This window comes from Vulpes lagopus, chromosome 6 (assembly GCF_018345385.1).
Source record: "Vulpes lagopus strain Blue_001 chromosome 6, ASM1834538v1, whole genome shotgun sequence".
In the NCBI taxonomy this organism is placed as follows: Eukaryota; Metazoa; Chordata; class Mammalia; order Carnivora; family Canidae; genus Vulpes; species Vulpes lagopus.
Window position 1 is genome coordinate 25979920 of NC_054829.1, and position 26548 is coordinate 26006467.

General features: G+C 46.5%; 1 protein-coding gene across 3 annotated transcripts in view; it reads right to left on the bottom strand.

Moving 5' to 3' along the window:
* Positions 1 to 706: 706 nt before the first annotated feature.
* LIN52 (lin-52 DREAM MuvB core complex component) overlaps positions 707 to 26548 on the bottom strand; it is a 133225-nt gene continuing 107383 nt past the window's right edge. Inside the window, exons 6-7 of one of the 3 annotated variants that reach the window (XM_041758828.1) lie at positions 9215 to 9290; positions 707 to 827 (exon numbers count right to left, since the gene is read on the bottom strand). In XM_041758828.1, coding sequence (XP_041614762.1) covers positions 9253 to 9290 — 38 coding nt within the window. In that variant the 3' untranslated portion in view covers positions 707 to 827; positions 9215 to 9252. Of the gene's footprint in view, positions 828 to 9214; positions 9291 to 19823; positions 22278 to 26548 lie in introns of those variants that run through there. The other 2 variants (XR_005988385.1, XM_041758826.1) reach the window with 2 other exon arrangements.

Sequence of the window (26548 nt, forward strand, 5' to 3'; positions counted from 1 at the left end):
GCCCCCGACCCCCGGCCCCCAGCTCCCGGCCCCCGACCCCCGGCTCCGGCCCCCGACCCCCGGCTCCCGGCTCCCAGCTCCCGGCCCCCGACCCCCGGCTCCGGCCCCCGGCTCCCAGCCCCCGACCCCCGGCCCCCGGCCCCCAGCTCCCGGCCCCCGACCCCCGGCTCCGGCCCCCGACCCCCGGCCCCCGGCCCCCAGCTCCCGGCCCCCGACCCCCGGCCCCCGGCCCCCAGCTCCCGGCCCCCGACCCCCGGCTCCGGCCCCCAACCCCCGGCTCCCGGCTCCCAGCTCCCGGCCCCCGACCCCCGGCTCCGGCCCCCGGCTCCGGCCCCCGACCCCCGGCTCCCGGCTCCCAGCTCCCGGCCCCCGACCCCCGGCCCCCGGCCCCCAGCTCCCGGCCCCCGACCCCCGGCTCCGGCCCCCGGCCCCCGGCTCCCTCTAGCGGCGAAGGCGCGGAAGCCCCTCCGGGCCGGGCGGGCGGCGACGCAGGGCCGCGGGGGTTCCCGGGGTCGCGGTCCTCCCTCCCAGGCCTCCGAGGCGGCGCCGAGGGTCCTAAGCCGCGCCCGGCTCCGTCGTGAGAGCGGCCGCCCTTAGCTTGCGAGCCGCTCTGCTCGGACGAGGATGTCCTACCGCGGCTTACCCGGCCCAGGCCCCGGGGCGCGGGAGCATCTGCCCAGGCTGGCGGCGCGGGGCGTCGGGCTGCCCAGGAGCCCCGGGGACCCGCCGTGACCAGGCACGACTCAGTCCCTTTTGCAGCCTCGCTTGCCTCGCGGTAAACGGACGGTGGTGAGACCAGGTGGTTCCACCTTTCCGACTCGAATCACCTTTTATTTTATTTTTTTTTAATTTTTTTTTTATTTATTTATGATAGTCACAGAGAGAGAGAGAGAGAGAGAGGCAGAGACACAGGTGGAGGGAGAAGCAGGCTCCATGCACCGGGAGCCCGACGTGGGATTCGATCCCGGGTCTCCAGGATCGCGCCCTGGGCCAAAGGCAGGCGCCAAACCGCTGCGCCACCCAGGGATCCCTCGAATCACCTTTAAAAAAAAAAAAAAAATTATTCATGAGAGACACACAGAGAGGCAGAGACAGGGGGAGAGGGAGAAGCAGGCTCCATGCAGGGAGCCCGACGCGGGACGCGGGACGCGATCTTGGGACTCCAGGCTGACGCCCCGGGCCAAAGGCAGCGCTAAACCGCTGAGCCACCCAAGGCGTCCCTCAAACCACCTTTTAAAACGTAAAACAATTCAGAGTCCCTCAGGGTAGAACAGTACTTACTGTCAGACTAGGGAACCTACCCAGTGACCCGATACTCTTAGGCATTCCGTAATGCTTGTACATGAAACGATACTTTATTAATCTCAACAACTCTATGGATTTTATTGTCTTTACTTATTGATAAGATTTTTAAATTTTATTTATTTGAGAGAAAGAGTGGAGCTAGAGAGAGAGAGAGAGAGAGAGAGAGAGAGAATGAGCAGGGGGAGTGGCAAAGGGAGAGGGAGAAGCAGACTCCCTGCTGAGTAGGGAGCCTGATGCCCGGCTCTATCCCAGGACCTGGGATCTTGACCCAAGCTGAAGGCATAGACACTTAACCAGCTGAACCACCCAGGCGCCCCAGCTCTATAGGTTTTAAAAGTATTTTTAAATAAGCACTATTTTTTTAGGAGCAGCTTGTAACCATGCAGGAAAATTGTGAGACTGTAGAGTTCTCAATATACCCCACACCCAAATGCCCCTATTACCAGCATCTGACATTAATATTTTAGTTAATGAACTAAGATTAATACATTGCTAACTAAAGTTTTTGTTTTATTCATTTTTTCTTAGTATTTACTTAAAGTCCTTTCTTCTGGGGCAGCCCAGGTGGCTCAGCAGTTTAGCACCAACTTCAGCCCAGGGCATGATCCTGGAGACCCGGGATTGACTCTGACACTGAACTCCCTGCATGGAGCCTGCTTCTTCCTCTGCCTGTGTCTCTACCTCTCTCTCTCTGTGTGTCTCTCATGAATAAATAAATAAAATCTTTTTAAAAAGTCCTTTCTTCTGGTCCAGGATTTTACATGGGATACCACATGTAGTAGTCATGACTCCTTAGGCTCCTGTTGGCTGTGATGAGTTAATGTAACTTTAAAAAGGGGGGGAAAAGGTATATTCCTATAATAGAGTATTGTGGGGCTGTTATCACATTCTGATCTGGAATGATCCAAGACAATAGTATTATGATAAGGAACATACAGGATGGTGTATTTTACTTCTACTTATTTTTTAGAGAGAGAGAGAGAGTGGGGGATGGAAGGGGCAGAGGGAGAGGGAGAGAGAATTTTAGGCAGGCTCCACACTCAGCGTGGAGCCCAACACAGGGCTCCATCTCATGACCCTGAGATCATGACCTGAGCTGAAATCCAGAGTTCCGCACCCAGTTAATTGAGCCACCTAGGCACTCCATGTATACATATAACTATTTTTAAGCCTCTGGAAAGGTATCTGAAAAACTGGGTACTGGTTGACTGTGGAAAAGGGAATCAGATGACTGGAGAGAATGAGAGTGTGAAGGAAGCTGACATTTTATTTTACACTCTTCGTATTAGTTCATTCTTAAAAACTATGCATGTGGGGCAGCCTGGGTGGTTCAGTGGTTTAGCGATGCCTTCAGCCCAGGGCATGATCCTGGAGACCCAGGATCAAGTGCCAAGTTGGGCTCCCTGCATGGAGCCTGGTTCTCCAGCTGCCTGTCTTTGCCTCTCTCTCTCTCTGTTTCTCATGAATGAATAAATAAATAAAATCTTAAAAAAAAAAAAAACTATGCATGTAAGGCACCTGGCTGGCTCAGTTGGTGGAGCTTATGACTCTTGGTCTTGAGGTTTTGAGTTCAAACCCCATGTTGGGTGTGGAGATTACTTAAAAGTAAAATATTTAAAATATTTTTAAAAACTGTATGCATTATCTATCTTGATAAACATACACATTAAACATAACAGTATATATAGGTATAGTATATTCATTGAATCTCTCACTGGGCTCTGTACCATTTGTATCATAAAATCCAGCCCCCAACTCTGTGAGGGTGTTCCTGGCGTTGGGTGCTCATATGGCTCTAGCAGAACCACTGGCCTGGCTGGTCTGTAAAATGTCTTTCCACCCATGGACTGGGACTCCTTTGGCTGTTCCAGGCCTGTGTGTGCCGGGTACTTTGGGGTAGAGGAGTCTGGGTAAGGTCCAGCTACAGATACCTAGACTTACTTAAGTAAGAAAGGACCATAAGGATGTGGGGGCCTTGTGGGCTCTGGGATAGGATGGCCCTAGAAAGACAGGGCTGCAGCTTCTTCTCTCAGGTGTTGCTGCCTCCTGGTCCCACAGCCAGGGTGCCTAATCGCCTCCTTCCCATGGCCCTGTCTCTCCTCCATTCAAGCCCAGATGGAACTCGGTCTCAATTCCAAAATAAATATGTCGGGGCTTAACAGAAGCTCCTGCATCCCTGTACTTGTCAGTATGTGACAGAGAGAAACAAATGACATCCCTTAAATATTTCACAGGCCTTACTGTGTACTCAGCATTAATTTAGGGATGCCTGGGTGGCTCAGAGGTTGAGCATCTGCCTTCGGCTCAGGGTGTGATCCTGGTTCGGGAATGGAGTTCCTTATCAGGCTTCGTGTGAGGAGCCTGCTTCTCCATCTATGTCTCTGCCTCTCTGTGTCTCTCATGAATAAATAAATAAATAAATAAATAAATAAATAAATAAATAAATAAAATCTTAAAAAAAAACCCACTAGTGTAGGTGCTATGGGGTACAAAAGAGGAAGCAGGCCTTTCTCCTGAGAGGATTTCTTTCTTCTTCTTCTTCTTCTTTTTCTTCTTCTTCTTCTTCTTCTTTAAGATTTTATTTTTATCTATTCATGAGAGATAGAGAGAGAGGCAGAGACATAGGCAGAGGGAGAAGCAGGCTCCACATGGGGAGCCCAATGCGGGACTTGATCCATGGACCCAAGGATCATGCCCTGAGCTGAAGGCAGTTGCTCAACCACTGAGCCACCAAGGCGTCCCTCTCCTGGGAGGATTTCAAGGATTTTAGGAAGGTCCCACTTTTCCAGATCCCTCCCTCTCCTGGAGATCCACTCAAAGGTTTCATTTACTTAAACTATGGACCTGATCCCTGTGGAATTCAGCTCCCCTAGGAGAAGTCAGAGTTTAGGCACGTCTTCCAAAGGTTCCCCAAATCCCTACTAGAAAGACCCTTTTGGAAGTCCTCTGAGATCCTGCTCTTGCTCCCTGGGCAGGGAGGACTTACTGAGGTTCCATTAGCATCCTCAGGAAATATTCTCTATTTTCTGAACTCTTTGTGTTCTTTGCATGCCTATGGGCCTTCCCATTTGCTGGTTCCTCTATCTAGAATGCATTGCCTCTTTCAAGGCTCAACTCAAGCTTCCCTTTCCAGGGGAGGCCTCACCTGCCAGGCCCAGGTGGAGGTAGCATCCACCTGGCCACCCCCCCTCCATTCCCATCCCCACTCCTGGGCACAGACCTGGTTTTTCAAGGTGGACAGGATTCAGAAGGATTGGCACCCACGTCTGGCTTTGCCACTCTTGCCAGCATACAATAGTTACCTAATAAATCCTAGCTCTCTTCTGTTCCTCACATCTACAGAGTGTGCATTAATAATTTGTGTTTACCCAATTGTCTTCCCTTTACACAGCAAACTTTAATTAGTAGGTGTAATAAATGTTTGCTAAATGACTGAGTGACTTAACCAGGGAGGGGAAGATGTTGCCAAGCTCAGAAGCAAGGCTGAGGACCTCTGCTGCCCCAGGAAGCAGGGAGAGGTAGTCCCATGCCAGGGTCAAGATAGGAGGTACAAATGAGAAATTTGGTGGGTTGATTTCAGGGGATTATTAGAATGGATGAGGGGATAGAATTGGATGAGTGTGGTGGCATTTGACCATCAGTGGGGGCACATATCTATCCAGCTGACCCCCAGCCTCGTCCCACCCTGTGTTAAGCAGAGTGGGCACCCTGTTCAGCCTTAGGACTATGGTCGGGGCCATGAACTGGGTGCCTGGAGATGCCCTCTTCTCTGCGTTCTGCAGCCCCAAGACCCAAGTAGGGAGGTACCCTCATTTGCTCTCTTCTTCACGGTCACCAGTTAGGCACCTGTGGTTACCTCATCTGGTGAGTTCCATATGGCCCCCAGGGCTCCTCGTATGTACCCTCAAAGGTGCTGGGACGTGAAGAGGGGTAGGGAGCATGTTAAAGCCAGAACATCCCAGCTTCCAGCACCCAACATATCGTAGGCAGCCCATTGACATTTTTCATGGGTACCCTGCAGACTCTGGGGACATATCACACATTTCGAATGCTTCTCTTATGATACATTCTCCTATCTCCTTTAGTCACTGCTAAAATCCATTGAGCACGTACCATGTGGCTGATGTTTCACAAACATCATCTCATTTAATCCTCACAAAGATCCAAGGTCTCTTAAAAAATTATTCTCATTTTTTTCAGAGGTGGAAACTGCATCAAAGAAGTGAAGTCACTCCCTGGGGTCACAAGTGGCAGGGCCAGATGGGAAGCTGGTCTGCCTGCCAGGACAGGCCTGAACTTCCAGGCAGGACCCAGTCTCCCCTCTGTCCAGCTCTGAGCCCAGCTCCTGCCCCTCTGCCCTAACAAGTGCCAGGAGCTGGTGTCTCCAACTGGAAGCCTTCACCATGGCCTTCCTCTGCCTGGCCACACAGTTCCCACCGGCCCACTTCACCAACAGCAGTCCCACATGCCTCCAGGCTCTGCATCTCACTCTCAGGAGGCGCAGTCCACCCAGCTGCCCAGGAGGTCCAAGGGGTCCCCGGGGGGTGGGGACCACGATGGGCAGAGGGCCCTGGTGCCTCTGGGCCGGGCGGGGAGCTGAGAGCCGTGGGGAGGCGGGCGCGGTGCACAGCGCTGATCCTAACCAAGTTTGCCAGCCCGGCTTTTCTCATGGCTCCCACACAATGGTCTGCTTTGTGCCCACCTGCCGATAATGCTTAATTAGGCGAGGAGTTGATTAATTTGAGGTAATTGACAGCTAATTAGAGGCCCACAGGCTCATTAACTTGACATCTTGTCTTCCTGAATTGGCTGAGTAGGGTCAGGTGACGGAAGCCGTTGCCTTCTCCCTCCCTGGCCCTGTGGGCAAAGGTGATCACCTGGGGGAGGGCTGGACAGAGCTGGCGTTCAGGTGGGGCAGTCCCCAGGCCAAGAATAGAGGAAACCAAGGCAGCGAAGGAGGAGATACATGCCCTAACCCTAGGAAGGAGGGCGTGGGAAGGAATGGAGGGCTCATGGCAGGGGGGCAAAGACACTGAAGAGAAGTAGGTGGCTCTTAATGGGGGAATGGCTGGTGTCCATGCAGGGAGAAGGGGCAAGGGCAGGGAAGTGTGCAGGGGCGGGGGGAAGCCTACTGGTAATAAGCATAGGCTTGGAAATTAGACAGACCTGGGGTTGAATACCAGCTTCACCATTAACCAGCTAGGTGACTATGAATTAGTGAATCTAAGCCTCAGGCTTCTCCTCTGTAAAATGGGATTTAGACCAGTACCTGGCAGTTGGGTGAATGCTCAAGTAAGTTAATTGCTCTTGGCAGCAGGAGGGAGTGACAAGAAGAGAAGGTAGGTGGGAGGGATGGGTTGTAGGGAGGCAGTACAAGCCCCCTCCCAGGAGGACCCCCTGTAACTCTGCAGGAGGCCTGTGCGCAGCTAACAATGGTGCTGAGGGCATGGGGACAAGATCTCATTGTTGCTACCACTTCAGAAGGACAATTCAGCAATATATATTAAACATTATATATTAAAATAAAAATGCATGTGACCTTTGACCCAGCAATTCCCTCCTTAGTAATCTGTCCTACAGATGTATTTGTACTGGTACAATGAGTTGCATACAAGGATGTTTGTTCATCACAATGTAGTTGGTAATAGCCGAAGACCAGAAACAACCTGAATGTCGATCAAAGGGACTGGCTAAATAAACTAGGCATATCTATACAGTGGTAGTACACAGCTGTGAGTGAGATCTGTATGCACCAATAGGAACAAGATACTGGATAAATTAAGTGGGAGAAAAAGCAAGATGTAGGACAGGGTGTAGCTCCCAAGAAGCTAGCTAGTAACTAGTGGCCTGAGGGTCAGGGGATGGGGATATGTGTTTTTTACAATGTGTTTATTTTAAATACAGTTTGTATTTATTGTCTTCTCAAGAAGCACTATAAAATTAAAAAGCAATAGAGCTTTTTTTTTTTTTTTTTTTTTTTTTCCCTAAATGAAATCTAACTTGAAATCTAAATTCATAGGCAAGTTCTGGTGGAACTTGAGATAGTGGTCCAGTCCTATTCAGTTCCTTTCACCTCTTCTCCAAAGGTTTTAAGAGAGTTTGAAGACCATCTAGGATTCAATATTGTCCAACAGACTTTCTATGATGATGAAAATGTATGTAGTTCTGCAGTGTCCAATATGGTAGTCAGTAGCTCTAGGTGGCTACTGAGACCTAGAAAAGTGGCTAGTGTAATGAACTAAATTTACATTTTATTTACTTTTAATTTAAATGTAATAGCTACATGTGGCTAGTGGCCCCCTCTTTGGATAGCACAGAACTCTCTCCAAGGGACAACAACCCAGCTGTCCTAGCCTCCATACACACCACTCTTTGCTGGGAGTGGTTGGTGATGGAACCTTAGAATGGTCCTTGGAAATTTGGTTGTAGAGATAACTGGAGGTCTTTTCTAGCAGATCCAGAACTGCATTGGACAGAAGCAAGTCAGAGATGCCAGTAGCCCACCTAGAATGCCAATTCTTTTAGGAAGGATCACCTAAGCGACCCATGAGTCAGAAAGCACATATGTAGCTTTGAGGTCAGTAAGTGCCAGCTGGGAAGAGTTTAATAATGCCCAGTGACTGGAGGCCATGGATTCAGGCATCCATTTGGCAACTGCGCACTGAGCACCTATGAGGTGTCAGGCTCTGGAGCAACAGGGGAGCACAAACCAGGTCCTGGCTTTGGAGCAGCTCACAGTGTTGAGACTCAGTTCACAGGGGACGGGTAGATAGACAACGATACTTCCTCAATAAGAGTCCAAGCATCAGGGTTTCTAGCACCCCTGTAGTTTGGCTCATAGCCCTCCCCATAGGTCACAGAGGGAAAGCACAGAACAGGGCCCCTCAGCCCTAATGCTCAGATGCTGGCAGAGCATGAAAAGCAGCTGCCAAAGGAACATGATGGACATTTTCTATCCTTCCGTCTGACTCCATAGCTTAGAAGCCAGGATGAGTTTGAGATCGTCTAGATTCTCCTGTATTATGGCCCCAGTCAGCCCCATGGGGTTGTGGTAGCTTTCCCTTTAGAAGCTCAGAGGACCTTAAATTCACTTGTTTTAATGGAGGCATAGTTTACACACAGTAAAGTGTACAACTGCTCAATGCACAGGTTGGTGGATGTTTTTGTTATTTTTTATTTTTTAAAGATTTTATTTTACTTTTTAATAGATTTATTTATTTGAGAGAGATAGAGAAGACAATTTCACACAGGGTGGAGGGGCAGAGGGAGAGGGAGAGAATCGTAAAGCAGGCTGTGCTGAGTGGGGATCCTGACTCAGGGTTCCATCTCACGACCCTGAGATCATGACCTGAGCTGAAACCAAGAGTCAGATGCTCAACCAACAGAGTCAGTCAGGTGTCCCAGATTTTATTTTTAAGTAATCTTTACACGCCATGTGGGGCTTGAACTCAGGACCTTGAGATCAAGAGTCACAATGCTCTACCAAGTGAGCCAGCCAGGTGCTCCTCGATGGAAGTTTATACACACTCACGTGCATATAGTCCTGTGTAACCACTGCTCTGATTAAGATAGAGAACATTTCCTATACTCCAAGAAGGCTCCTTGTGCCCCTTCCCAGTCACTACCTCAAGGTAACCACTATTCTTTCTTTCTTTTTTTTTTTTTTGGTAACCACTATTCTTAACTCTACCACCCTAGATTAGTTTTGCCCATTCTAGAATCATACAGGAATGCCCTTCTGATCTGGCCTGAATTCTCTCCTTGTTCTTGTTTGTGGGATTCAGCTGTGTTACTGGGTGAAGCACAGTAGTGTGTTTTTTATTGCTGACTGGCATCCCATTATATAAATATACAACAATTTATTCATTTTCTTGATGGACATTTGGGGTTTTGCCAATCTTTGACTCACCTGAATAAAGTTGCTATCAACATTCTCGCACACGTCCTTTAGTGGATGCCAGCACTCATTTCTGTTGGGTGTCTACCTAGAAGTGGAACGAACAAAGACTATGTATTCCTCAAAGTCACATAGACTTGGTGACTCCACATTCTGAACAGGCTTTAAGGTAAGAGTGGGGAGTCAGCTTTGAGAGTCCTCTTGGGGAACTATATGCCCCTATTGGCTGTGGAGGGGAGAGTAGCTCCTATTAGAAAAGAAAGGGTCAGGGAGAGAGTCAAGCAAAGAAGTACAACATGGTTCTCAAAATCAAGGCCATATAACAATGTTGTGTGCTACGTGAATGGAGGCTGGGAGGAGAGATGAGCGCAGGAAAAGACAGGCTTTTGTTTTGTAGAGTGGAGCATGTGTAAGGAAGAAGCAAGAACAATTAAAGTTCTCCCGTGGATTCTTGTATTTATTTTAATTCATCCCATGGAAAATAAATTTCTTTCCAGTTCCTGTCTCTCTTTTTGCCTTTATTTATGCAACCAACAAAGTAAAGAAAAATGTTTTTGGTAACCCAAATCTCATGCTGGCTTCACAAAGATGATAAAGCTCAATATTTGCACCTTGAACATTTCTAGCCCTGCAGAAGTCCCCTAAAGGTCCTTCCTTGGTAACCACTATTCTAACCTCTGTCATCATAAACTAATTAGTACTGTTTTCAAACTTTTCTTAACATGGAATCTGACAGTTTATGTCAATATTTACCTAGGATTTATTATGTGTCAAACACATTGCTCAACTATCGAACAGCATGTCATTGGATCCTTCCAATAATCCCATTGCCTGAAGAGAAAACCAGTTTCAACAAAGCCAGGAATATTATCTGAGGCCAGAAAACTATGAAGTAGCCGAACTTGGATCCAAACTAGAGTGACTAACCGTCCCATTAGCAGGACTGTCCCTTGCCCTGGGTAACCCCCGGGTGCCAAGCAAAATGGATGCTTAGTCCTCTTAATTCAGACCTGGATTGGACTCAAAAGCTGGGTTCCTTTCCTTTGGCTTAAGATTTCACCCAATAGTGCCTGTGTTAGCACAATCTCATGGGAAATATTTTGTTTGAAAAAAACCTCTGTGATACCAGCATTTTACTTAGGTTTGTTTGTTTGTTTTAAGTAGGCTCCCTGCCCAGCATGGAGCCCAGCACAGGGCTTGAACCCACAACTCTGAGATCAAGATCTGGGCTGAAATCAAGAATTGGACGCTTTAGTGACTGAGCCACCCAGTGCCCCTTGTTTCTTTTTTTCTTGGCTTTGTTTCATTTTATTTTTAAAAGATTTTATTTACTTGACAGAGCACAAGCAGGGAGGAGTGGCAGGCAGAGGGAGAGGGAGAAGCAGGCTCCCTGTGGAGCAAGGAGCCCGACAGGGTGCTTGATCCTGGGACCATGACCTGAGCCAAAGGCAGACATCTAACTGACTGAGCCACCCAGGCATCCCAGGTTTGTCTCATTTTTTTCTTAAAAGATCTAATTTTTTGTTCATGAGAGAAAGAGAGAGAGAGAGAGAGAGGCAGAGACACAGGCAGAGGGAGAAGCAGGCTCCATGCAAGGAGCCCGACATGGGACTCAATCCCAGGTCTCCAGGATCACGCCCTGGGCTGAAGGCAGGCGCTAAACCGCTGAGCCACCCAGGGATCCAGCTTTGTCTCATTTTAAAGAAAGATTTCGCTGAAATCTTATACAGATCTCTGTATAGAGTATAAACAAAATTATTCATATGAAAAGGGAATTCTAGCAATATCAACATGTCAAACAAGGATTTATTCAGCATCTATGCACTGAAAAAGAATTTTAAGATAATCCCTAACTTTAAGAAGTTTATCATTTACTTGGAGAATTAAGAGTAAAGCTTAGGGAATAAAATTAGAGGGTAATAACTAGGAATAATAATCACCCATATCTGAGTGCCCATTATGTTGTAGGGGCCTTACATATTCTATCTCATTTAATCCTCACAAGACAGCTATGAAATATGTACTGCTGTTATACCCATTTTAGACAAGGAAATCAGGGCTTCCTGAGGTTAAGTGATTTGCTTAAAAAATTCACTGAGCTGTTCACTTAATATTTGTACACTTAATGCAATGAGTTATAACCTCCAAGCAATGTTTACTGAATGGGAAGCAGCTGAAGTTGCTTCTTCTTTTTTTTTTTTAAGTTTATTTATTTGTCATCTCTACACCCACCGTGGGGCTCAGACTCACAACCCCAAGATCAAGAGTCACATGTTCTTTTTTTTTTTTTTTTTTAAGAGTCACATGTTCTTACCCACTGAGCCAGCCAGGCTCCCCTCCCTTACTCTTAAATAGCCTATTCCCAATAATTTGGGGCCACATTTTAAAAAATGTTTTGGCTTGCTTCATTTTAATAATTCAGGTCAAAATGCCATTTTGAGCCTGGATATCTTGAATGCAAATAGGCCCAGCCTGTGGCTGTGAAGTCAGAGTCCAGCCTTGCCATGGAACCCAGGGCCGACACAGGCCACTGGGGCCACAGCCACCCGCCCGGCCCCACAGCCCTGCTCCCGTCTTCTTGCTGCAGGCAGTCCTGCCAGCAATGTCCAAGGCTATCTTGTGGGTCGTCACAGCCAGCTCCGACGTCTTCCCCAGCACACCCCGGGCCCCATCCCTTCACTCAGCAGCCTGCCCACCACCCATCTCTGCTTTCCAGGTCTGCAGGCCTCCACCCAGCGGCCCCTTCATCATTCCTGCCTGACACGTCGACTTTCATTTTCCTAAGACGAACCTCATTTGACAATCTCCTGCCCATATTTCTAAGCTCTCTGGGTCTCACTGTGCTATTTCTCTGTCCTCTCCCGGGTTTGGAACACCAATCATCTGCAGGTTTCATTAGCATGCTGTTTACCCCTGTCTTTCCGATCATTAATGAAGATGCGTCGTCACCGTTCTCGGGGCCTCCACCACGTGCCCCCTCCCGTGCCCCGCGCTGCTGGAGTCATTATCCTTCCTGGTGTGACAGGGTCAGAACCAAACCAATTTGCATCAATCTTTGGTGATGTTGTGAGGTGTCGCCTGCCCTGCCATCCTCGTGTTGTAACAACAGCTGGGCTCTCTGTCCTGGGCCCGCTCCTCTCTGCTCCAGGACGGCGGAAGGGACCTGGCCCGCCTAGATCTTCAGGCTTAAAGTCACTCTGGTCAAGCAGGGCTCAGGGCTGTGCGTGGCTAGGTTCTTCCCTTTGTTTTGCTATCCTGAGCTGTTTTCCTCTCTGGGAAACAGAATGGACAAGGACACATCCTGGTGACCTGGAGGAAGGAGCAGGTGTCTCAGGCACAGAATTTTTCTTTTCTTTCTCTCTCTTTTTAAAAGATGTTATTTATTTATTCATGAAAGACACAGAGAGAGAGAGTCAGAGACATAGGCAGAGGGAGAAGCAGGCTCCCCACGGGAAGCCTGATGAGGGACTTGATCCCTGGACCCTGGACCCTGGGATTATGCGCTGAGCTGGAGGCAGACGCTCAACCACTGAGCCACCCAGGCATCCCCAGAATTTTTCTTGCTCGTAATGACATTTATTTCTGTTGCAGGAAAATAAGGAGGAAGGCTCCTTAAAGCCCTCCAAGTCGTAGTCAGATGCCCGGGCCTCTTTGGACCTGTATGTTCCAGTTGCCTGGGCTTGGGGTGGATGAGCAATCATCTCTTGAGGACAAAGTTCATGCTTGTGCGTGACTTTCCGGTCACCCAGCCCTGATGCTCTCATCCCTCGTTTATCACTTCCATGGCTCTGCTTCCATCGCATGGGGAAACTGACTATATACACACTTGCTCCCAATAAAGGTAAGAACCGCCTCCTACACACCCCTTGTGTCCCTCAGATCCCAACTTGCAAAGAAGGCACTTTATGCTCTTTCCTGAGGGTGCAGCGCCTCTGTCTGGCTGTGTGGGATGAAAATAGAGGAGTATCATTCCAGGCTGCCCTGACCCCTGCCTACTCCTGACCCTGAGTTCCTTTCCCCCCCACCCCCTTCTCTCCCAGTTGGGAAGGGAAAATGAGCAGGAAGAAAGGACTGAAGGAAACTCTTATAAGCACAATGTCTGAAGTAATGTTTGGAATGCCCCAGAGCTGGGGAAATTCAGCATTAAAGAATCCACAGCAAAATGAGGTGAGATATATTTTTCTGTGTGGGGATGGACTGAGGAAAAATGAGCTATTTTGCAACACTGACTGAACATGTACTAAGAACATTTTTCTGCTCCTGAGCAAAGGCCCTGTGTCATGTGAGGAGGGCTGGGCCCTGGGACTAAATGTGCTTAGGGCACAAGTCATTTCATGCACATTACGTGCAATGGAGTAGGGTCTAGGGCAGGGCTGGATGCTCACCAGGTGCTCAGTAAATACTTAGAGGTTTACAGATAGACATTTTCATACACAAGAACAAATCTCATTACTATAAACAAATGTCACCAGTGAACTCTGTGTGTGTGCATGCACACGTGCATGTTAATAGGCTGGGCTGATGGGTAGGGTATTTTAAGCCCCATATACCTGTATACCCAGCTCGAGAGGCTTCCCCCCATATTATGAACACAACATATACTTCTGTAGAGAGTTTGGAAAATGTAGAACCCCCCCCCCCAAAATTACCCACAATCCTCCAACCAGGCGGCAAGTACTGTTAACCTCTTACAATCCTCTCCCACCCCCCATATTGGACATGAAGTTGCATTTATAGTTTTACATCTTGTTATTTTATTTTCACTTATCCTTATGACAAACCATTTCTTCCATGATGTTATAACCTTTTGCAAACATACTAACTGGCTACATAATAGTTCACTATGTGAACATACCATAAATTAATCAATAGTTCCAGGTATGAAGGACCTTCAGGCCAGTTGGCTTGAGGTAAGTAGCTCTGTGAAAAAAGCAAGGGATGAGGGTCAGCCAGGAAGCAGGTGGAAGCAGGGGTGCCTGGGTGGCTCAGTTGGTTAAGCATCTGACTCTTGATCTTGGCTCAGTTCATGATCTCATGGTCATGAGATCAAGCCCTGCATGGGGCTCAACAGAGTGTGGAGCCTGCTTGGGATTCTCTCTCCCTCTGCCTTGCCTCTCCCTGCTCTTTCTCTCAAAAAAAAAAAAAAAAAAAAAAAAAAAAAAAAAAAAAAAAGGTGGAGGCAGTGAGAGCAGAGACAAACGGAGGGGAAGAGGAGGCCAAGGAAGCAGTTCTCAGGAGCTTGCTTTCCCCATTCCTCAGAGATCATTTATGGTTCTGACCCCTGCCTATTCCCCGTGTCCCTACCCAGGCCTTTGCTGGGGGCTGAAGCCAATGCTTCTCACTTCCACTCAGCCGAAAGTCACTGACTTTTCCAACCTGACTCTTCTCAGCTGCTCCTTTGTGTGAAGCCGCTGGCTCAGTCCTGCTTGGCTCCTGGGGCTCAGCTGCATCCGGGAAAGCCCTGGGACGTGACCTTCAGCCCTGCCTGACCCTGAGGCCCCGGGCTGCAGAGTCAGGCCAGGCTGTTCTCTGTGTGCTTCTAGATAGGGCAAAGCTAGGGAGGGGAGCCCAGGCCCAAGAGAATCCTGCTCAGCCCTGGAAAGGGAGCATCTGGAAGAAGGATGGAGGGACTGGAGTAGGGGTGGGGTGGGGAGAGGCAGAGGACACAGCACAACAGGGAAGAGCATTCCTGTGCAGTGATTGGAATAGTATGGGATGCTCAGCTAATGTGAGGACCATCCAGACTAGTTAGTGAAGAATGCGCTGAGGCTTAGGCCAAGCTCAGCGTTAGCTCAGAAATCTGCCACTGTCACAGAGGACACCTTTTCTTCCCTTATTCATGAGTAACAGTCTTTAATGCCACTGGCTGCAGACTCAGCAGTATTTGTTGAAATGTCAGTGCCAGTGCAGGCTAACCCAGAGGGTGGAAGGATGGGGGCAGGAGGACTCTGTAAACTCTCAGCATCCCGGGAGGATGAGAGGAGCGGGTTCTCTGCCTAACTCATTTCAATTCTTCAAGGTAACCAAATGTTACTATATTTTCCCTCTAAGAATTACCAATTTTTAACAAATGTGAGTATAATAAAAGAAACAAATGCATCGAATGCATTTTTGTAAGATATATCCATCAAGCACTTATATAATGGGTAAGATAGGCCATGTGCTGTTCTAAATACTTGCAAGTACTAATTTAATCTCTATGATGATCCTGGGATTTAGATGCTACTATTGGACCCACTCCATAAATGAGTAAACTAAGGCACAGAGAGATTAAGCAATTTATTTATGGTCACATGGCTAGTAGATGGCAAAAAAAGGATTTGGATCCAGGCAGTCTGACATCAGGGTCTATGCCCTTATTCGGCATTTTTTTTTTTTTTTTTTTTGAGGAGTGGTAGGCGGGGCAGGAGGAGACAAAGAGAGACTTTTTTTTTTTTAAGATTTTATTTTTTTATTCATGAGAGACAGAGAGAGAGAGAGAGGCACAGGCAGAGAGAGAAGCAGGCTCCATGCAGGAGAGCCTGATGCGGGACTCGATCCCAGGACTCCAGGATCACCACTCCTTGGGCCGAAGGCAGGCGCTAAACCGCTGAGCCACCCAGGGATCCCGGAGAGAGAGACTCTTAAGCAAGCAGGCTCCATGCCCAGTGCAGAGCCCAAAGTGGGGTTTGATCTCACAACTCTGAGATCATGACCTGAGATGAAATCAAGAGTCAGATGCTTAACTGAGTCGCTCAGGCACGCCTTGCCTCCCTTCCTAGAAAAGGTTCCAAGGACACTGTGGTTCAGAGAGAAGTGACTTGCATGACTATACCCTGCCTCTCTCTCAAGATCCATGCTCCTATCTTAGACTAGCAAGAAAGCAATGAACACTATAACGGTGCAGTTCTTCCTTCCAACAAATTCTTATTAGGCATTAATTATGTGCCTGGAAAAAAAAATTATGTGCCTGGTACTATTCTAAGCCCTGTTTATAACCAAGAAACTGTAAGAGACTGAACAAATTTGGATCAGATTCTTTGACATCTTCCAAAAGTTATTTAAAAAGTCAAATCCTATTGTTATCTCTGTGTCTTAGGGAAGATGGAAAAACAACAAAACAAGTCTTATTACTTGAGCTTTCTGGCTCCTTGGATTCCAGATAATTGTTTTCTGGTATTGGAGGTCACTTTCAGAAGCATCAAGTATAGATCAAAACAGAAAGCAGAGAGCAGGGTAAGATGAAAATATGTGTAAGTCCAACTCAGCTCAGAGCTAGAGTTTAATTGAGATTCCAAATGCCACTCTCCTCTGCATTCCTTTGTCCCTGGCTATGACCAAGTTCATGGCTGTATTACCCCTAGTAATCCCTGTAATGGGCTGCAATCCTGGGGGAGCGGTTTCTGTTTATTAAGTGGCCAGCCTCTGCACCACATGGAGTGTGGCCAGTTGTGGCTTCTTGCCCTTGCTGTTGATGGGCCACTTTTCTGTTTAAAAAAAAACAAAAAACAAAAAAACAAACAAAAAAAAACAAAACCAAAACCAAAAAAACAAAACCACACAGGCATCTTCCAGGAGAGAGAACAGAGATAGAAGGCAAGGGCTGTGGGAGACCCAGAGGTGACGGGTGCTGAAAGTGAGGGCCCCTTCCAGGTCCTGAGATCTTTGAGAGCAGAGTTCACATGTGTGTGCTGCACATTAGCTAGCCTCAAGATTGCTGAGACTACAGTTGTACAGGGCTTCAGTGCAGGTCCAAGGATGCTGCCACAGTTGTAGCTGCCCATGATGCCACCAGCATGAACACGTGGGAGAAGGGAGGAGACCAAAAGGGGACAACTGGCAAGAGGTGATAAATGAACAGGGCAAGGCAAATAGCAGAGAGTGTGTCTCTCCCAAGGTCCTGGCATTCTGTGCTTCAGACAGCACCCCAGGCCACAGGATCAGGTTGCACCTGGTCTCTCAAACCCATAGCCTCTTCCTTCCCTGCCCACGGCCTCCGTGTCTGCCTTTTGGAGTTGGGGAGACACAGCAGCAGCTGCCTGGCTGTTTAGACACCCTGTCCCCTCACTGTGTCCCCCCTCCTCCCCAGGCATCTGTCCTCTGGTTGGAGTTGTGTGAAGCGGAAGACAATGTGGGGCTTATTAGTGTCCCAGGGAGACACGTAAGTTGTGTTGCTGGGACCCAAACAGCAAGAGTCTTAGCGGCAAACTCCAGCCGAGAAAAGACTGAGGAATTGTCTCACCTAATTATGGGGAATGGCCCTCTTTGTGTTTGTGATTCGGTACGGTTGTCCGATCGCTTTTGATCGCTTTTCTCCATTTGCTGGCTCAGGCCATGCTGGAATTGTGCTAATTAGAAGAGAAATGGACAGAGTGATCCTGTCAGTCCTGGTTACTGGTGGGGACAAAGCGGAATATTATTCTGAGGCAGTGTTTTGTGAGGGCCCTTCTTCCAGCTCTCATTAGGAGGAAGGGGCCCACAGGAGGGGAAGGTTCCGAATGCCTGGCCTGGCTAATGGAGCATTGGGGTGTTCATGTGCTAATTAACAAGCTCTGCCAGCACTTGCACCAAGTGTGAGCCTCATGGTTGCACCTGGTGCCACCTGAGCCCCCAAATGCCCCTGCTCATGAAGAAAAAGTGTTGAGCAAAGAGTGGGAAGGCTGGTGGACTTTAGGCATAGTCGGGGACACATCCCCAAAGTGCCAAGGAGCCTAACCAGATAGGATAAGCCAGTTACAGGACAGTCGGAAGTTACAAACTTGGGGAGGCCACTGTTTGGGGTGGAGGCTATAAGGCTCTCTGGTGAAAGAGAAGCCCACGCAGGGTCTGTAGAGCTGGCAATGGATGAAGAAAATCGACACTGGAGAGCATAACCAAATGGCTGGAGATGGATTTTGTGTAGAAGTTGATAGCTGGTAAGAAATCATGTGGCCTGTCCCCTGGGACCGTCTACCTGGGCCCACTAGCCTGTTTCTTCCCTTCCTGTTCTGCCTGTTTCTCTTTTCTGTGAGGCCTTAATACTGCAGGAAACAGAAGGGACCAGAGCATTCCACTGGAAAGGTAATTTCTTGGTTTCATCACAAAGCTCCTGCATTAAGTCCAAACACCCTTCAGGAACCAAAGAGGCAATGGACAGACTGACCAGCTCCATTTTCTCTGCCCAGAAGACAGAGGAGCTACAATAAAGCTGCAGCTAGAGAACCACAAACAAGCAGCAGTTCTCAAGTGTCCATTTAAAAAATATGATACGTGGGTAACAAAAAGATAAAGCAAAATTAATAATGGCATCTTGCTATTAATACAGTTAATAGCCTGTGAACTTTCAGCGCTCTAACAATGGAAGGAAGGCCAAGCAAATCAGCAGAGGCCAAGCAAGAATCTGAGAGACTGAGTGAGCAAGAAGCAACAAGGCTATTGGTGAGGAAAGACTTGAATTAGAATTTGAGAACAGGTCTCCAAGCCCCGGTGCTATTCCTCTCAAAATAGTGGTGCTCACAGTCAAAAGATGCTTCTATAAGGACGGCATTTGGAATGGCAAAGGGAAAGGCAAAATGAGCCTGTGAGCAATAATATGTAATTATTGATTGGAAAAATAATCTCTCAAGATTTAGAGCAGCACAGTCATAACGCTGTTCCTGTCGAGTCAGCTGCCCAGCTGTGCTTTTCCAGATCACAGAGATCCACTGCCCACCCAGTTGTTTTCTTGTAAATCAATGATAAGCCAATGATGCCAAGCAATCTGCTTTCTTCACATGGAACGTTTCTCTAAAAGGGCATGATGCTCTGCTCTGGGGCAGGTTAACTATCAACGGGGGACAGTGATAGTACTAATAATACTTCCTCTCCTCTAGTTCTTTTTTTTTTTTTTTTTTTAAGATTTTACTTATTCATGAGAGACACAGAGACACAGGCAAAAGGAGAAGCAGGCTCCAGGCAGGGAGCCTGATGTGGGACTCGATCTTGGGTCTCCACGATCAGGCCCTGGGCTGAAAGCAGTGCTAAATCGCTGAGCAACCCGGGCTGTCCTCGCCTCTAGTTCTTGAGCAGAGTTGAAAAGGAAGTCACACTAAGGATTTTAGTAGGTGATGGAGAAACATCTGTTTTCAATCCATCATGTTTAATTGGAAGTCTGCAAGCAGGTGTTTTGACCCTTCCAGCTCAAAGAAGACACCAACGACTAACTAGATGTACAGGAGACCTCTGTAACTTCAAGGAGCTTACAATTAATTGGGACAAGAAGATCTGCACTCAGATCACTTTATAAGGCTGAGTTGGCACGAGTCATAGGATGGTATACACAAATGTTGTAGGAATGTGGGGGGAAAGATTGTTTCCAGCTGATTCATCAGGGGTTTGTAGGAAGGGTAGGTTTGATAGATGCAAAAGGGATCTGACACTTTCTAGGAACTCAATGGCATGAGCAAAGGCACTCAAGTGAGGAAATGGGAATTATTCAGATTAACTGGAACAGAGACCTCATATATTGGAGAAGAGGGTTGATTAGGATTACAAGCAGAGAGTTTTTTTTTTTTTAATTTTCTTTTTAATTTTATTTATTTATTTATTTATGATAGTCACAGAGAGAGAGAGAGGCAGAGACACAGGCAGAGGGAGAAGCAGGCTCCATACACCGGGAGCCTGATGTGGGATTTGATCCCGGGTCTCCAGGATCGCGCCCTGGGCCAAAGGCAGGCGCCAAACCGCTGCGCCACCCAGGGATCCCAAGCAGAGAGTTTTAATGCCAGGATAAGAGACCCAGACTTTATTTTTGGACACAAGAAGGTATTAAAGGTTTTTAAGTAATACTTTAGGGAGTTGAGCAGTAATGGGCTAGGATGGCTGGGAGAATAGACTGAAAGCTGGGAGACCAAGTAGTAGATGGTCATGAAGCATCACACCACCCACTATGATATTAAGAGGGAAAATAGCAGGTCATTCATCATTATAGTTGAATTATAGCACTTTCTGATGAATGCTTTAAATATGCAACTTGGCCCTTTGAGGAAAAGAAAAACTCACTCTTCTATAAAAGGGACATATTTATTATGACAACACAGAAACCATCATATACAAAGCACAGTACTCTAACACCCTGAAGTCCACACACACATTATACATCCATTTATATTATCAATATAAAAATACATCATTAACATTTCTAAGGATGACAAATACAAAACCAATAAATATCACAATTCTAAAACATCTACTTATATTAAGTGCTGGTGAGTAAGATGACAATAAAAGAAAGGCCAAAGCAGACCAGAAAACCAACTACATAGCCTTGGGTTACACACCTGAGTTGGTTTTGGGGAGGTATCCTCATATTCTCCATGTATTTCTCAATTTCCCCACACACCTAAAAGTGCCTGAAGTCATCAACTCTCAAAAACAGAGCAAAAGGAAGAATCCGACGTAATGGCACTATTTATTGCCCTTTCCTCCCTTCCTACTCTCTCTCTCTCTCCCACTTCAACCGTATTTAGAGAAAAAGGAATGTCAATAATAAGCTAAACTTAAAATCTATGCCTCTCCAGCCTAAATTTCTATAACACATCCAGGCAGAATGGTTTCTTTCTCATACCCATTCTTCGTGACTCACTTTCAACTTTCCCCTTATCAATACATAGAATCGTATGGATAGCAAAAATGAGAAAAACCCAATGTTAATTCTAGCATGGGAAACAAGGCACAAATGTCAGAAATGGTTAATAGACCAGCTATTAGACTGAATAATGCTGCACCCTAGCACAGACACTCAGGACAACTTTCCTTGTGTCTAAACACAGTCAGACAACTGCCACATGGAGGTTCGTTGCATGAAGGCTAGGAAGCCTCATGTATTTCTCAAAACATCAGAGGCTGGGGGCTGGCTTATGAGACAAAATACGGAGAACATGTATAATCAATTTTACGCATGGGTTAGGTTTTCAGGTTTTAACACAGATAACTGGCAAAGAGCTCCATAAGAACTGTATTTAAGTCAGAAAATTCTTTCCTTTCATGTGTGTGTGTACTTCTGTTACATTGGTGAATTATCTGCTGTGTGCTATGAGAGGGGACATGGGCGGGGGTGTAAAATACAGCACATTCTTTTCAGGTCAATTAGAGTTTCCAGTTTTTTAATCAAATGGGAACTCCTGCAAACAATCCCTTTCTCCTACCTTTAAGGCCATACTGACTTTCTTGTGTGAGTCTGTAACAGATTAGCTGGAACTCAAAAGTCCTTTCATCTTTAACTTGGTCTTGAGGTCTAGAACCCAATGCAACCTTGCAAGGGCCTCTCATTAGCTAATCCCAGGAGGAACCTGCTACATAGGGATCCCCTATCCTGGAATTAAAACTGATGGTGGGGAACAAAAGGCACTGGGGAATGGGACTATTGTGAGAGGTACAGAATTTTTAAAGGAGGTGTACATTTCAAGAAGATTCTGGCTTCTCCAGCTGGGGATTCTTGGAACCCAATATATATATATATATATATATATATATATATATATATATATATATATATATATATATATATATATTGGAGAGTTCACAGGTCAGGCTTCCGGGTCTGTTTCAGAATCTAATTGGTCTCTGGTCTCCTCGCACCATAAACACTTCCTATGATATCAGGTACAAGTCAAAAGAACCCATCCAATCAACGTGCCACAACTGACTTTGCCATCACTGAATCAAATCAACTGTAAGATCCTGGGACTCCTGAATCCCTTTCTGAAACGAGAGAGCAGGACTTTGACCTTTAAGAAAGATGTGCCCTCTGCTGTTCCCCACATCCAAGGCTGAGATGGTCAAAGTCTGGAAGCTGACTGAATAACTACACTGATCCTTCTGTAGAGAATCTATGGAGCAGATTCCTCTCTTGCCACCGAGTGTCTGCAGACGTGCAGAGTGCCATGAGCAGGGGAGAGGGTCAGTCCTGGAGGTGCATCCTCCGGCCTCTCACCAGGAAGCAGAAAGTTGCACGACGTCAGAGCTGCACTGGGAGGGGAGCATGGTTCCAGTCTCCAGGACATCCTGTCCACAAGCAGCTGCTACTTCTTGGGTTTCTCCAGAATGTTGAGAAACTTCCCCCGTGTCATCTCTCTAGCTGGAATCACAGCAAATGGAAGATGAGTGAAAACCCCAAATCTGAAAAAAGAGATCTCAGGAAAACAGAATTTAAACATGCAAATTGATTTAAATTGTAAAAACAAGTTGCTACCATAACAGATGGAATCATCACTAACCTTCTAAAAGAGGGAAAAACAAACCACCATTGACACTGGACCAAGCTGTTCTGAAGTTGGCAATTGCTATAAGGCAGAGGCCAACTGGGAAAGATTATCATCCATCCTTAAAAAAAAATCCCCAGGGAATTCCCCCAAACCTATTTCTCTCTCTCGAGAAGGTAACCTAATACTCATGTTCACTATGTCAGGGGATTTGCTCTTGGAGACTATAATCCAGCCAAGATTAGAGTCTTCTCTGGGTTGTTGGTCTCTGGACATTTATAATCTCAAATCAAAATTAGAGATCATTTACCCCATCTCTCAGCAGTGGTAGTCTCTAGATGCTGTAATATAACAGGGTTTATATTCCCTCAGTGCAGTTCATCTGTGGATGGTGTAATAAAGTAGGGTTTATAGAGCTTTGGTCTTCTCTCTCTTGGCATTGTCAGTCCTTAGATATTTAATATAGCCAGGCAAGGTTTATGTGTCTTTCTCTGACTTTCAGCACCATCAATCTTTGAATGCTGTAGTTACAAGAGGGTTTTATACAGCTACTTTCCTACATATGAGGCTCCAAAATGAAAGTAAAACATTTCTCAATTACAAGGGCCACTCCATAAGACCGCTGTTTTAGCTGTTAAGCAAATCCTCAAAAAGTGTATATATTATAATACCCCCTTCCTCCTCATCCCTACAAAATCATCTTTTCAGATCTCTTAACAGTGCTGGAAGTTTCTAATGGCTAGTCCTGGAGGCCAGAGGTCTCCTGGAACCGTGCAGTGGGCACACAGCAGGCTGTGTCTGTGGCCTCCTAAGAATATGTCCCCATCCTGGCCAAAGAGTAAGATGGCTGGAGACCCAAAGAATGAAAAGGATCTTTGCCCTAGCCTCCTTGTCTAGAGACAGTGCTAGATGAATGGGCTCCACGCCCTTTCCCTACCAACATTTACAGTTCCTGGTTTATTTGTACAACAGAGAAATAAACAACACAAACTCTGTAGCCACGGGAAAGCTTCTGGTGCCTGCAGTCCATATATTCCTCAATCTCTCACAAATTCTGGAGCTCCAACAAAGGGAAAGGAAATCCCGTTAACTAGGAATGGAAGCCCCAGTGCTAAGTGTTGCCTCTTGTGCCCCCAACCCCATCCTGGCTCAAATTAAACTGACCATTCCTTCCTTGGTGCATTTGCACCAAACCCTATACAAAGTTCCAGTAAGACTTGTAATTATTTGTTTATATACTTGTCTCCCTGCATTAAAGGGTAAGAACTGAAGGTAGAGATGGTTTCATTATTCTTTATATCTCCAGCAAATAGTACAGCATTAGACAGTATCTGCTAAATAAATGTTGGCTGAGTGAATGATAATAGACAAAAGAAGTATTCCAAACAGGAATGCAATCATGTTTGTTGCCTTCCTTCCCAGAGACAAACAATATTAATGGCCCTTAAATGCTTCATTCTCTGCATTGTGGGTTTTTCCCCCCTAAATTTACCTTGCTTATTTGGCAAGAAAAATAATTTCCTTTGATGGAAGTAAAGCCAGATTAACGGAGAGATGGAGGTAGGATTAACTACCCTAGAGGAAATCCAAACAAGTATTTTCTCAGCCATGGGAGGCAGCAGGGACTTCTTTCAGGTAACATAGGGTGTGAACTCAGTTTAGGTTCTGGCTCCAGCACTGAGCACTTGGGTGACACCTCGGGTGGGGCAAGATCTCTGAGCCTGTTTCTCTCCCTGCAAAATGAGTAGCATGTTAATGCCACCTGCCCTGCTCTTCTCTTGGATGTTCAGCAATGAACATGCTGGGTATAGAGGTACCATTAACACACCACCTTTCAAAGGAGGGCAAGTGGTCTGTTGCTTCTTCTGCACTCAGTGTTTCCTGAGTGAATGAATGAACCAAGTGTGATAAGAAAGGAGGCTAGCAAACTAAAAAATCCCATTCCTTGGAATCTTTTCCCTCAGCCTGATCTTATAGGAACTGACATATACTTTTGGCCAGAGTGGGTCTCATCATTTATTTCTACTGGATGGGTTTCCTGCCTCCTCTCTGGAGCTTATTAAGGAATTTTACGTGGTATCAAATGATCCTGCAACATGGCTAGAAGCCGGTACTCTGGAAACCAGACATGGGTAATACAAAACTCTGCTGGCAGAACAGAGCCTTGCTCCCAAAATCCTGGGCTGAGAGCACTATACTGATCTTACTAATTATTTCTGTCCTGGTGCTCTTCACATCCCTGATTCTTTACTGTTTTTTCCCCAAATGGGAGATTGACCAATATTCTAAGATGTAAAATTTAAAAAGACCCAAGCTGTTTGACGGATCAAAAGGATTTAAAAGGCAAAATAAACAGATCTTCCAAAGTCTCTTGGTGGCAAGCTCTCCTTGAATTTAACCAATCCTTTTTAACAACCCTTTCCCCACTCAATCATTCCTCCCCCTTCAACCTAATCTAAGTACACAGAGCTGCAAGAAACCACCGTAAAAGTAGAAGTAATTCAAAGACCTCATCTTCTACATGGGAGGGGAGAAAGTTTTCCTACTCGCCAGTCCCATATAGGAGATATACGAATTCGTGACATAGCTGCTCCCTAAAAGAGGGCTGTGCCCTATAAATCATATCCAAAGCACCAACCCCTCATTGTGCACAGGGAAATTGCTGTGGGTCAGGGGCAGCTTCAAAGCTCAAGCCCTCCTGTTCACTTGTTATCAGAGATGTTAACATCTCTGATTAATTCACATACCCTTTATTTTATTCCTCATTTCTTTATCATTGTCTTCTTGCTTTTTGCTGCAGTGTGAAGATTCTTACCGACCTGCTACAGTAATCACCGCCTGCTAGCCGCACCCCCCTAAACCTAGTGAAATTGTTTAGTGATGCCAACCGCGCTTTTAATTTGCAAGACATCAGACACAGAGGTAATTTATACCAACATCTGTTCATTTTTGACTTCTGAAACAAACTCGCACATGCTGCTACAAAATCCCATTAGGAGTAGGGAGACAGCCTTCTGCTACTATTCTGTATTCCTCTTACACACATACACATGCATGCATGCACACACACACATACATGCACTCACATGCATGTACATACACACCCCTTCCAGCAGGGTTTTATATGTAAATGTATTTAAAAAAAAAACTCCCACCCCAAGGGAGTGGGAGATTTGAAACCCTCCCAAGGGTTTCAAATCTCTTCAGGGAAAGGCCTTTAGAGATATCTCTGGCTTGCTTATAGAGGAGAGGAAGACATTTCTACTCCCTGCCTTGCTTCATCCCTTCTTTCTCCTATTTACAGGTTGGTACAATTTTTGCATTAATGGCCGTGGTAAGATTACATGCTCCCCAGCTTGACACTTGCAGTTCCTCTTTTTCCTCCTGTTCTTTTTTTTCCACTGTGTGCTATAAGATAATCCTAGAGACAATAAGATTGCTAGGGTTTTACTCAGAGTCAATAAAATTTCTTAACTCTTTTCTAATTCTGAGTTAATTCTCTAGGATTATGAGGTTCAACAGGAAGGCAACACTGCTACCATGTTCTAATAATTATGCTCAGACGGATCCACTGGTGATCAGCCACCACAGTGTATGCTGTGCAGAAGAGAAGTGGGACCTCGATGTCAAGTCATGATTTACAGGCCCTTCCATGCAGTGCATTGACCATGAACGGAGAAGTCACAATACAAACTGTCATAGGGTGAACATGTGAATTGCTACAGAGACTATGGGACAGGAGACCACTGGTATACATTAAAGACAGCAAATGGATAAACTACAATCAACTTGCAGGTTTATGCAGTTTCTTTTATCCCCTTCACAGTTTCCCTAGGGCTGTCAGGTTCATTGCAGCTGTAAATACCTGGGTAGACTTAGAGAGGTCAGGGCTGAAGGGAGGACTCCATCCTGCTTGCTCTGAAGGTGGGGCTGTGGTTTAATACAATCCTTTCTTTAGATTCTCCAATTCCTCCATCTACAGTTAGCCTTGCCTCTGGTTCCCTTTCCACAATGACTATCCCCAAACTGCCTCCTCTGCAGTAAATTTTCTTGGTGGCTGGTTGAAAAAGATTCAGTGGTACAGATTGATTTCTCACCAGTGAGGGGATGAGGGATTACCAGAGGCACCCTGGTTAACGAGATTGGG